This window comes from Mus pahari, chromosome 8, assembly GCF_900095145.1.
Source record: "Mus pahari chromosome 8, PAHARI_EIJ_v1.1, whole genome shotgun sequence".
Taxonomy (NCBI): domain Eukaryota; kingdom Metazoa; phylum Chordata; class Mammalia; order Rodentia; family Muridae; genus Mus; species Mus pahari.
The window spans coordinates 50,747,166-50,760,665 of record NC_034597.1 but is presented as its reverse complement, the minus strand read 5'-3'; the positions used below and the strand labels follow the sequence as shown (position 1 = coordinate 50,760,665).

General features: G+C 46.1%; 1 protein-coding gene across 2 annotated transcripts in view; it reads left to right on the top strand.

The window, feature by feature from the left end:
* Atp8a2 (ATPase phospholipid transporting 8A2) overlaps positions 1–13,500 on the top strand; it is a 514,463-nt gene that overhangs the window by 460,615 nt on the left and 40,348 nt on the right. For both annotated transcript variants that reach the window (XM_029541754.1, XM_021203245.2), the window contains exons 34-35: positions 5,295–5,383; positions 12,103–12,207. In XM_029541754.1, the coding sequence (XP_029397614.1) occupies positions 5,295–5,383; positions 12,103–12,207 (194 nt within the window). The remainder of the gene's footprint in view (positions 1–5,294; positions 5,384–12,102; positions 12,208–13,500) is intronic.

Sequence of the window (13,500 nt, the reverse complement as noted above, 5' to 3'; positions counted from 1 at the left end):
GTGAGAGTGTGTGTGTGTGTGAGAGAGAGAGAGAGAGAGAGAGAGAGAGAGAGAGAGAGAGAGAGAGAGAGAGAGAGAGAATGTGTTACAGATCCACACTGAAACATGTTTCTGTCTCAAAGTCCTTATGTTGAGTGAAGACAGCCAGATCAAACAAATTCCCACACTGTTGTGCCATTCAGAATCATTTAGAATTCTACAATCAGCCAGACCACTAAAATGCCAGAAATCAGGACAGGCATTGTTTTGTGAAACAGAATTGGCTAGAAAGGTCGGACACAGGAGGGCCCTCTGGGGTAATAGAAGCATCTTATAGCTTGGTGTGAACAGCCATTACTCATATGTAAACAGTAACCAAAGCTCTGTGGGGTTTAACGTTTGTGCATTTTAGTGTGTTTAAGGTCCAAGCCCTAGAAAGCAGCGCCTTGTCTGCTGGCAATGGACGAGGAGTTGCTTTGTAGAAACGGGTTTCTTCCTGAGTCACTCTCTGGGATTCTGCAACAACAAGGCTTACTGATAAAACTTGCTGGTGCTCTGGTTATGAAAGTATATCAGAACAACAACAACAAAGTATAACAAAGTCTACTGTCAACAGGAATCTACTGCCTGCTGTGGTGGCCCATGCCATAATTCCAGGACTGAGGAGGAAGAGGCAGGCTGGTCTCTAGGAGTTCAAGGCCAGCCTGGGCTATATACCAAGTTCAAAGCCAGCCAGAGCTACACAGAGAGACCCCCACCTCAAAGCACAAAACCAAACAGATCAAAACAAACGAAAAACGAATCTATTTCATGTGGTATGCTTTTCCATTTATTTGCAGTGCTAAGGCTGGTACTTGGGGTCTTATATCAGCTGCATCCCCCAGACAGGTGTCTTTAATGATACCTTGGCATTTGTGGGGGTGAGATGGATGGTGGCTTAATCTCTTCCACTCTCAGGTACAGGTGACAGGGAGGCTGAGCTGGCAGATTTTCATGCTGGCAGCTATGGGTTCGAGTCTCCATTGTTCAGACTCACCAGCTGTGTCAGTGGACTATTTCTTGGACATCGGGTGGTATGTGGGAGCTAGCTTCTGAGTTATCACAAGAAACAGGGTGCTCCAGGGCCAATCACTTGCCTCACACAGGGCTTCTGAGGGCATCTCTCCAGAAGATTGCAAGATATTGCATCAAGATGTCATCTTCCTTTGTCATAAGTCTAAGTGTAACATCGTGCTGAGATAGTCGCTTTGCACTGGGGAAGGTAAAACTGGCTGAGGACAGAGGAAGGGGAACAGTGCTCAGCACGGAATTGGTTTCCTCCATCCTGTCATGTGACCAGTCGGCATGTACTTCCCAGCCCTCCTTTCTATATACTCCGGTTAAGGCTGATGTACCAAGACTTCAGGGCCAGTGATGTGTGCATAGCACACCTGCCCGTCAGCCAGGCCCTCTGAGGGCCACACAGCTCCCACCCGTGTACCCTGCTGAACCGCCTCCCTGGGCAGACAGAGCTGTCAGCATCCTGCCTAAAACAGCTCACCATAAAGCGGTTGCCTGGAATTCCAGCACTCAGAAGACTGAGGCATGAGATGGAGGCGGAGGTTCAAGGCCAGCCTGGGCTAAAGAGTAATACCCTGTTTCAAAAAGCAGAAATGAGCAACAAGATCAACTCGCATTCGAAAGGGAAGAGGCTTTCTTTAACCCTTCACGTGCACATGAACGGAAATCAAAGTTTTGGAGAGGCAGACCTCAAAAACAAAACTGAAGCTCTTTTAGCCTTTGACTGGAAAATAACTTTCCAAGAATGGGCTAAGAAAGGGACGGAGAGGGCTCCATACACCACAACTGAAGACTATTTCCGGCCACATTCTAATCTGTCCTAGTGTTGTTAAGCAGAGCAGAAATCTTCTTCCCTTCTGTGTTTCTGTCTTTATTATGTGCCACATTTTACAGAATTTCTTTTACTTAAAATGTGAAGCTGGTGTCTAGAGTTTCTAGTAGAAGCAGAAGCTAAGCTCCTGAGGTGAATTTGCGTGTTTGCTTGGTACCTGGGGCTCTGCTTCTCTGTGGAGGTGGGGTAAGGATGGGAGAATGGAGGGGTGGTCTGTGGTTAGGACAGGGAGCAGGGTTCCAGGGCAGGACCACCTCAGTTGGGAGGGATTGGGGCGATGCCTCTCTGGCAACAGGAACTTGGGAGAAGAGCGGTGTTTCTCTTCTGTAGAAAAGATCTGTGGAAGACTGAATGCAGTGCTTCAGGGGCCTCTCACTGTTCAGTGCCACGCACGAGCCTTAGTCCCTTTTCCTACAGGTCAACCGTAGCCTTGTCACATCTTTCCAACTTTCCTGAGACACACTTTTGTCAGTTACACGTGCTTTATAGTCATAGCCCCAAGCTTTAAGAACCAACAATGGTAGCGCTGAAAATCTGCTTGAAGCCGCTGTTCATTTGGCAGGAGGCTTCAGATTTCTAAGGTGGGAACCCAAGTTCACGCTCCTCTTTCCCCTCAGCACCTACGGACTCTCTTTAAGTTTCTGGCTTTATTTGAAGCACAGCCTCATTGTTGTAGAATGACCGAATTCTTCAAGAAGTATAGCAGATGTTTCTGCTCATAACCTCAACAGTAGAGGCTGATCCAGTCCTTTCAGGAACCAGGCACCTGCCCGGTCATAGAAACGGTGAAGCTGTGGGCTCTGAAGACTGTCAGTCAGAGAAGCCAATCCAGACCCTGCCTCAGTTGCCTGTAGTGTGATTTAAATATTTTGTGGTTAATAACCAATGCTGGGAATTAATACAGCAGTTACCCTTTAACCAGCTATTACCCAAATAAAAGACACAGAGACCTTTAGAATTATAATAAGCTTTAAACACTGGAGATGGGCAGATATCAATCCTCTAAGCTATTTTGTCTAAGTTCATGCCTTGAACCCCAATATATTACTTGCCATATGTTTAGCTGCCCTGTTCCTGCTTCATCAGGCCACATGCTCATGGTCACATGCCCAAGGTCCGTACTACCCCATGGCAACTTTCTTCTTCCTCCTCCCTCCTTTCTCCTCATGGTCCCTACTTGAGACCCCAAGCCTGAGAACCAAAGCTCCACCTACCTTTCTCTGCCAAGCTACAGGCTATCAGCAACTTTCATTAACCAATCAGGGATAATTGGGAGGCGAGGTTTACACAACAAAGGGCGGTGTTCCTTGTTCTTGAGGCACCAGGTCTTGGGATACAAAATTTGGCATCTGAATACATAGCAACAGAGCAAACTCCAGCAGTTGCCTGGTTTAGAGTGGATGTTGACCTAGCTATCATTTAAATAACACTTTTTTTCTGTAGAAAAACAGGAAGCAGAGATAGACAAAGAAAGAGGAGGATTCAACTCATTATTGCTGCCACCCAGACATGGCTTTGATGCGTCATTCCATGTGTTTTCCCCAGCCATGTAAGCAGTTGTATGCGTGAAGGGATAGACCCTGTCCAGGCTACCAGAGTATGGGCCACTCCACTGACTTTGCATTCTGAAACTTTTTGTTTGTTTGGCTGGTTGGTTGTTTTGTTTGTTTGTTTTCTTATTGAGGGGTAGCAGAGAGAAGCCTCTTTATGCTTTCCTTTCTTGGGATGAATTCTGGGAGGAATAATTGATAGGAAAACATACTCGCATATTTTAATAGGTTTAAATGTCTCTTTGAAAAGTTGATACTCTCACTTTTGGGGAAAGTCAGGAACCAAGCTGTGCTTCCCCCCCCACACACACACACACACAACCCCCTACCTCCAAACGTCACCATGGGTCAATATATTTGTCATAAATGCCAAGAGTCACAAGCAGAGCCGTAGGGTTGAAGCTCAGAGGCAGAAAGCTGTTATCATATGTGGGCTTGGCCAGGTAGACTATGTAGGTGCTCCTGACTAGGGACGCTACGAGATTACTCTGACAGGGGACCTGCAGGTAGAGAGGGCAATAAGGCAGTGTGAGTTGACGCTGGGATGCCAGGCTGGGACCAGCATGCATCCATGGGACAGGAGTTGCTCTAGGATCTCCCTGGTCCTCCACCCCTGCATTCCCTGTGATCTAATAAGTGTGACTCTCACCCCACTGTACACTAAGCTCTAGCAAAATGTGTCAGTGAGATGGAAAGAAAACCTAGGGAGCAGAAGGAGGCGGCCGTTCTTCAACTCTGCCTCCTTAGCCTAACAGCTGCCCCGTGAAACTGCCTTGCCAGTTGCCAGCCAGCTCCATGCTCCTCGCCGTTGTTTACTCCAAACCAAACTGTAAGGTACCTAGACTCTCCAGTCCCTGGCGTTTCTGTTAGGTACACGCTGATCCTGCCCTCTGCTCTTCTCCTAATTGTCTCTCTTTACTGGTAGTTAGTTAGCTGCAGCTCTCTGCCTTACAGGCTCTGTGTTGCCAACACAAACTGTCCAGGGCTTAGCCTGCCGGGAAATCCACGGAAAGCTGTGCTTTGTGCCCTCTGTCCCCCTCTGCCTGTCTTTTGGCAGGAGGTGTCTGGGTTGATTCGTTGTGTTGCTGCTGCTGTTGCCCATTGGCGGAGGGGATATTGACACAGCATCTTACACAACCCTTGAGCTGAATTCTCTTGCCTCCGTCTCTAGCTCACTGTGCCTTCTTCCCCTTGTCTTCTCAAGCCCAGCCTGGTTGGTGGTGTGCATCTATAATCCTCATCTGGCCTGGGAGCTACAGGTTAAGACAGTAGACTCAGGAGTTTAAGGATGGCCTGGATTAAAGATTGAGACCTGTCTCAAAAAAAGTTGGAGACAGCAAAATGGCAAAAATACAAATCAAACCTAACAAATAAACCCTCCCATAATTGCCACGCATACCCATCACAGACCCCAAGTCATTTCAGTGCCCTGAAACTAGGGTCTGTGGCACGGACATGTTCTGCTTCCAAATGGAGAGAACCACTTTGTGCCAGTCAGCTCTGGGATGCTGAACCCATGTAAAGGAGTGAAGGAAAGCGAGCCACTGTAAGATGGGTAAAGGGAACCTGAGAAAGCAGTTTATCCCACAGTAGGACGGCTCTAACATCTCTCTCTTGGGAACTGGAGGATTAGAACAGCATTCTGCTCCAAAGGGAACTTGAAGCTCCAAAGCAGGGACATGGTCTTAGACTGAGAGAAGGAAGGTGAGAGCCAGCGGAGCCAGACGGGAGCTGGTGCGGCTGTCTCTGGCTCCTCTTGATGGATTTAATACCTCCCATTGCTTCCATGTTGCAGGATGTTCCACCCTGATTAAACCACATCCCACGGTTGGAAGGATACCCAATTACAGGCTGTGACTTGTGCTTTCTTGCAGGCAACTATGGTCCTGAGCTCTGCGCACTTCTGGTTGGGATTGTTCCTGGTTCCGACTGCGTGTTTGATTGAAGACGTGGCGTGGAGAGCGTAAGTGTAAAAAGCGGAGCCTGACCTTCAACCTTGCCGCAGTGCCCTTGCAGCCGTCTCTCACGTGAGGGATGTGGGGACGCAGAAGAAACAGGACTCCCCACCCTTAACAAAGAAAGTTTTGTTTTAGTTTATTTTAATTTAAGCTCGTGCTCCATTTTGATAGGAAATACATTTGACAGGAAAAAGAATACTGAGTAGAAGTATCACATGACATGTCTTCTGTGTGATCGCAAGGCCATTTCCAAACACTAATGAGTTTTAGCCAGGCGTGATGGTGCACGCCTTTAATCCCAGCACTCAGGAGGCAGAGGCAGGCGGATTTCTGAGTTCNAGGCCAGCCTGGTCTACAAAGTCAATTCCAGGACAGCCAGGACTATAGAGAGAGACCCTGTCTCAAAAAACCAAAAAAAAAAAGAATGAGTTTCATCACATTTAGGAAATACAATCTGAGACTCATTTCACATCTTAAAGCTGACACTAAGAAACCAGAAACAGTGCCTGGCTGGAACCTCCCTGTGCAGAGGGAAAACATGGGCATGTACCTCACTTCCACGACAAAGCTGAAGGATCCTTCATTCTTTTCACCAACTCACTCACAGTGGCAATCCTGCCAATCAAACGCTTCCTGAGAGCTTACAAGTCTGTAAGAGAATCGCATCACAAATGCAAAATTATGATGAAGATTAAATAGAAATTCATTCAAACTCGCTTTCCCGCTTCTACGTTTTAAATTATATCATTCCTAAAGCACAAAGGAAGCCGTGATGTCCCAAGAAAATATTAACCTTTAATTTCGTTCAGGAACCTGGAGTATTGGTTTAGATTCGAACGGGTCCAGTCCCTCCTAGAAACATGGCCACGTTCCCTGAAAATTGAGATTTCTAGCTTGGGTAAACCGCAATTATTTCAGGGCCCTGAGGAAGTGAAGTGAGGTTGTTAACCCAAGCCTTCCAGGAAAAGACATCAGGCCTCATTTTTATCTACTCATCGCTCCCACACCCGACAGGAATTATTCTTGCCTGACAGGGGTATCTTTTGAAAAAGTCTTCATTTGGGCATAGTCTTGACAACTGATGCAGAGAGAGAGAGAGGAGCAATGAGTTTCCTAGAGTGGATGTTTTTGTTTTTCTTTAGCTTAAGTTTTTCAACTACGAAAAACCAAATAATTTTAACTCCTTAAATGCCTTGACTAACCACTGCTTCTGTTTTGTTTGCTATAACTATGTGCTGTAAGTGGCATAACCAGAACTTTTGAAATGATTTTATATTTATATATATATATATATATATATATATATATATATATATATAGAGAGAGAGAGAGAGAGAGAGAGAGAGAGAGAGAGGAAAGGTTATTTCCTTAACCTAATAGATGTGCAGTGAGAAAATACCCGTTCTGTTATTTCCTTTTTGAGCCAGTAGGCCCAATTTTGGCACAATGTGTTTATTCCCTAGCTGAGTTTGTTGCAGCTCTGCAAATAAGTTCGTTTTAGGGACACACTTCTGGGCTTGGCTGAGTCTAAGGGGAAGTCGTTACAGGCTCACAGATTCATCCCTAACTATCTTAATGCAGCTATCTTAAATTAATGTCATGAAAACAGAGTTTTATTGAGGCTCCTTCTGCCAAGCAGGTCTTTAGCAAAAGTATCTTTGTTTGATTTCAAAGAGAATGTTTATAGATTGCAAAGGCTCTGCCTCCTCCTGTGTTTTCAGAACCCCTTCCAACACATTTCAAGTACAAATTCCCTGTCACCGTGGAGCAAATTATCTCCTCCCTCTAACAAGACTTGTCTGGGTCCTGTTTATAGGACCCAGGCTATAAAATTAGCACCATTTACATATTAACGATGATAAATCAGATGGTACTGCTTCCAACTCCAACATATGGAAAGAGTAAAAGTCACTTCCTCTCCGAGGAGCTTGCCAGCTGGGTCCCAGCCGGAACCAGAGCCCCTCTGAGAGTTGAGGAGCCAGCAGGGAAAGCTATCCTTGCCTGTTGTATTGTTGAGGTCTGGGGAGCTGCTGACTGGCAGGGGTGGCAAACACAGCCTCTCTTAGAAGTGGTATCCCATCACCTGGCCCTACTGACTCACATAACCATTTCCTGAATGCATTTTGTTCTTGAATTATCAGGAGAAGCTAGAAGAACAGTGTGTTAAACTAGCTGATGTTTGGGGGTGCCCAAAGTATTTGTGCCCATTAGCAATATCTGCTTGATGCCTAGACTTCTGCTATCCCCATCATGAAGAACAAGAATTTTATGAATGTATGTGGGCCTGGTCCCACTGAGCATGGGGTCTATATTCTGTGTAATATTATACTCCAAGCTGGAAATATTTGCTAAGGCAAGTAAATTAGTGGCTCATTCCAAGGAGAGGAAGCACGTGGTAGATGGATTGCCCTGGCAAAGGCACAGGGCTCACCTGTGATCTTTGTGTCTGAACTGCAGTTATGCCAAGTTTTAGCAAATGTTCTCCATACTCCCCCAAACACACACACACACACACACACACACACACACACATACATATACACACACCATGCCCTACATCAGTGGTTCTCAACCCGTATATGTGGAGGAGGTGATGCCCTTCAGGAGGTCACATAACAGATATCCTGCTTATCAGATACTTATATTACAGTTCATAACAGTAGCAAAATTATAGTTATGAAATAACAATGAAAGTAATTTTATGTTTAGGGGGGTCACCACAACATGAGGAACCACATTAAAGGGTTGCAGCATTAGGAAGGTTGAGAACCACTGCACTTCTATCCACTGATTTCTGTTTTCTCTCTCTCTCTCTCTCTCTCTCTCTCTCTCTCTCTCTCTCTCTCTCTCTCTCTTTCTCTCTCTCTCTCCCCCCAACCCCCATTCTAGGAATCTAACACAATAACTGTTCTAGTAAATCTCCCACTGAGCTACACTGTAGCCCTTGGTTTTTTGAGATAGGATCTTTCTGTATAGCCTAGACTGGCATTGAGATTGAGATTCTCTGCTTCGTGAATGCTGGTACCACAGGGCCTGCCACTCTAGGGCGGGTTGTCCTGTCTTTGGAAACTTTATCACAGAGCAGGCCTTGACTTACAAGTGGACACCTATGTACACCTAAGACAGGGAGTGCCTCTCTTCTGGGCACCTCTTGCTTCCTTGCTCCGTCCTTCATTTCCATTCCAGGACCTGGGCTATTAATAGTAAAAAGAGAGAAACCAAGTGAGGTCATTCACTTTCCCACAAAGTTTGACAGCTTTCTGGATGAAGATCCGTTTTTTGACCATCTTAACTCAGATTTGGAGCACCATCAAAAGCCTGCCCTATTATTCCTCAGAAGTTATGAGGGCTCAAATGGCCCTATCGTTTATTAACAGAATTGCTTATATATGATCTCTGGCTAATGAGAAGTCCTGTTAGAAGCATGGAGTGGAAATTGCCCAGAACTATTTTAATATCCATTAGCCTACACTCTCCCAAGACAGTCACCTGTGACAGCGTGCTTAAGTAAGCTGCCAGGTATGACTCTGGCTCCAGAAGTTGGTTACTGTCACTCTCTATAAATGATACAAAGCTCAAGGCCACCAAGCAGAGGAATAAGTTTCCTTTTATCAAACTGTCCTGACTCTTACCAGGCCTCACGCAATATGCTCCGCAGTTCCAGGCCTCATTTCATTATAATTCCAGATAGGTAATTAAATAGCAATAAAGTTGAGTAGCAATAATTTCTGTGTACAAGTGGACCTTGGATTGCCTTTTTTTAAAAAAAAATTATAACCAAACCAATTTCTCTCGAAGTACAGTGCATTTTTATTTTCATCCACACTTAGAATTCGATGTTTCCGCTTAACTTGCTGCCCTTGCATGCAAAAGAGGGAGCTCAGAAAATGGGGTTTAGAAACAAAAAGGATGAAAAGTTCGTGCTGGCCGGGCATGGTGGTGCATGCCTTTAATCCCAGCACTTGGGAGGCAGAGGCAGGCGGATTTCTGAGTTCGAGGCCAGCCTGGTCTACAGAGTGTGTTCCAGGACAGCCAGGGCTATACAGAGAAACCCTGTCTCGAAAAACAAAAACAAAAACAAAAACAAACAAACAAACAAACAAAGTTCATGCTGTTTCTTTTTAAAGTGCCCAAGGAAAGCAAAGAAGGTCTGGGACCAGGCGAGAGGTGGACGAGAGAAGGTAGCGGGGTGGAGGGCTGAGAATGATTAAAAAAAAAAAAAAATTATTCAGATGGATGTGTGAACATCTCACATTGAAACCTGAAACCTGCTGCTTTGTACAACTAACGTTCCTAAGTAACCCAGAGCCACCATTACCTGTCTCAGAGAGGTCACAGTGAATAACCTGTCAGTCACCAGACGTCCCCACTCTATCCCTCTGTAGTCACCTGGTGTCTTGAATGGCGTAAGATGAAGGAAGCCAGGCCACAGGGGACAAGATAACCTGACTTCAGAGTTGTGGCTCAAGCTTTAACCCTCAGTGAGACCTGACTACCCACCAGTGCACATGCTTCTAGGTTCTCCTTGATAACCAATCAGTGTGAAATCACGACACACATCTCGACAGGGAGATTTAAAGCTCCTTTTCTACTTCAGCCCTTCGTGAACCATGGCTTTTGAGGAAATGGCCTTAAATTTCAAGTACTACATGCAGAAAGAGTCATCCAGGCCTCCTCAGCCTCACTACCCAGGGTTGTCAACAGTGCTGACTTAGTTGCACCCTCAGAGAACATGGTTTCTGGTTCGTGGAAGGGAGCGAGCCATTGACCTCCTGAGGCCGCTTTATCTGCTTGCTGCTTTGCTTTCTGCTCCAGGCTTCAGGGCCCGTTACCCTATGGAGACACTCCATGTCTATTCTCCCTATCTCAAACTTAGCTGTCTTTGTCTCTCCTGGCCCAGAAGACAGCAATAGGGCTAGCACAGTCCTGTGCAGAAGGAAGGGGAGGATGGATCAAGGGCTATCCGGTCACTGTGGGGAAGCATGTGAAGTGACTTCGAGCAGGGTGGGGCACACCAATTAGTTTACCACCAACGCAGCCCATATCTCATATGGGACCGGGAACATTCAGCAATATCAGACAGTAACATTTTAAGGTTCTTCCTCTCTCCTGGAAATGATGGCCATTTTCTCATTTATTGTTTAACTTAAAATTCCACAGTCCCCTCTTTGAACTTGGTATTTTATCAATCCTGGGCCTCAGAACTGCCTTTGAAGTAATTAAGGTATTATGTGTTAAAGCACGTGTGGCTTGGACTTGTTTACTCTGTGGAGAAGGCTGGCAGGCACCATCTCCGGCGTCTTCCTGCTAGTACTCCATTACAGATTAAGGTGAAGTGCCGGGTGACCCGGCTTTATCTGAGTGGGGCCCCTGGTCCTAACGGGCGGAGGGCTGCAGTAGGGAGCGAGCCCCCATCTCCAAACTGTGCCAGGTCCCCATATTCACTTCTGAGCAGTCCCACTCAGTGCCTGCTCCTAGTCAGTCTGCAGCTGGGTGCCGAGCAGGCTCCTCAAACATAGTCCATGACCACAAAGCCCTTGCGAACCATTCGTTCATAAGGAGGCTAGCCAGCGCCACCCGCCTGTTCTTGCTTCCCATGCCTTTCTCTACGCAGGATACCTCTCCCTTCATCTTGCCTGCTTTAACGCTTTGTCGTTGCTTGCATGTTCTTCACCTATACATTTCCAATCCCAGGGTCAAGTTTAGCTTTGTGTACTTTAGTTTCAAATATTTAAAAAAAAATGCATAGATACAAGATGTACTTAATGAGGAAATAGAATATATTGAGGGGGGAGTTAGTTATTAAACTAGGGTTGGTAGAAGGGTAATTCAGTAGCAGAGCGTTTGACTAACATGTACTATGCCTGGGCTCAGACCCCAGCATGGCAAAAGCAAAAACAGATAAAAAGGTCCTGAAACCAGAAGAGAGGCTCTTTAGAACATACTGCCTCTGGGGAGGGCAATGTAGCTTTCAGTTACAGCAAATTGCATATAGCTGTGGGGCACAGTACAGGAGTGGAATGTATGTACTCGACAGGCCATGGTTTAGCTTCAATTTTAGAGGAACCTGAGATTGGCAGATTATTTGGCCATTGTGAGGGATTTAGTTTAGCCAGGAAAAGGGGGAGCGGATAATTCCTCCACTCTCCAAGAGGAACCAAGCAAGCATCCAGGCCAGGTTCCCACTGTGGCAGGAAACCAGTGCTGGATTTCCTGAGTAAGTCATGGCCAGAGGAGGATGGGGAGGCTGTACCAAATACATATTGACTCCAAACCTCAGACTAAGGTTTCCTTCTCCCTGAGAACAGGAACTCTGCTATCCTTAAACCCCATCTCTGCTGAGGCACTGGCTCTTTTCACGGTAAACAGGGAGACAAAAACTGCTAACCGCAGCAAACAAGGAACCCGCACCCATGCAAAGGGAACGGTTTCAAATGTGCCCTGTGCTTCACATCCTGCAGGGAGAGTGCTCCGGACCAACTTCCTGATCTTTGGGGCTCCTATTGTCCTTGGTCAAAGCTTCCTGGTTCCCAAGGCTTCAGGGGACACCTGCAGGTCACAGTAAAGGTCTCATCTCTGGTGCTCAGGATGCTTTGGGCTGGGGAGGTGAAGCTCCAGTGACATGCTCAGCACGTCCCAGGGCACCTAGGAGAATGATTGACAGTCTTCACAACTGTGTCAGAGGCACTTACCGTCTTCCCTCTGTCTGTCCCTCTTGCTCTAGGGCCAAGCACACCTGCAAAAAGACTCTGCTGGAGGAGGTGCAGGAGCTGGAGACCAAGTCCCGAGTGATGGGCAAGGCGATGCTTCAAGACAGTAACGGAAAGAGGTGGGCTCTCCCCAGCGTGCTCTCCTGTCCCCTTCGGTCTCATATTTCTCCTCCTTGGCTAGTTTTCAAGGGGAGCATGGTAGGCTCAGTTTCAGGCATTCTGATTACATGCTAAGAATGCAGTCATGGTGAGCTTCAAATTGCATCTCCTCAGCAGCCATGAGAATCTGAGTTTCTGGGTCACTGGGTCTGTCCCCAGGTAATAGTAGTGGTTTTGTTGGGCTTGGGATGCGGACAAAACAGTCTTGTGAATAACCAACAGCACAGCAGTATTTTCTTAAAGGGGAGGAACAGGGATTTAAAGAGTTTAAAGAGGATGCAAGAGCCGGGCCTTTTGGTTTCAGGCCTAACCATGTTACCCAAAGCTGAGCATGTAAACAAGTGTATGACTAACAGTGGAGAGCTTTAGCTGTCTGTGGAAGGTGCATTACAGTGTACACAATGTACTTCAGTAGACCTGAAGGTTCTATAGTTTATGTGTATGCCTGGTTTTGTCTGCATGTAATGTAGATCTGTGTACCACACGTGTGCAGTATCCACATAGGCAAAAAAAAAAAAACAACAAAACTGTCAAATCTCCTAGGTCCGGAGTTACAGATGGTTGTGAGTTATTGTCTGGGTACTGGGAATTGAACCAGAGTCCTGTGGAAGAACAGCCAGTGCTGAGCCATCTCTCCAACCCCTTGAAATGGAATTTTTTTTTTTTTTTTGATGAATTACCATGACTTGGTAGATCTGAGAAAGGTTAAGGACACACTTGGTACAGAAACTGCTGCCATACCTCCTCTGTCACCAAGCATGTAGCTACTCTGCCCTATACTCAACAGGTGACTGGGAGGAGTGTGCCTCCCTCCCATGAGTTCATCCAATCAGGGTAAATTTGTCAGAAATCTGTGTGTTACAAAAGGCCATGGCTCCCAGAGAGGTTCTTCTACAGTGTAATGTGGAACATCTAGAAAAATCTGTGCACTCTTTTCCTGAGTTCCTGGAAGCTAATGTTTAATGAAACAAAGACCTAGAAGTAGGTTACTTCTAGAAGTTTCTACTTTGTTGTTTATTGTATTTGTCTGAACTATCTGTTACAGCAATGGAATCAAAGATACTTGGTTTTTAAGGAAGGAGATTTTGGACTGTAGCTGTAGCTCAGTCCATAAAGTTCTCACCCAGGGACCTGAGTTCAACACCAAGCATGTAAAAAGCCAGGCACGACAGTGCTTGCAAGCCCAGAGCTGGAGAAATTTCTGGGTAAGATGATGGATTAGAATCCTAATCACAAGACCTTCAGGAAAGAAA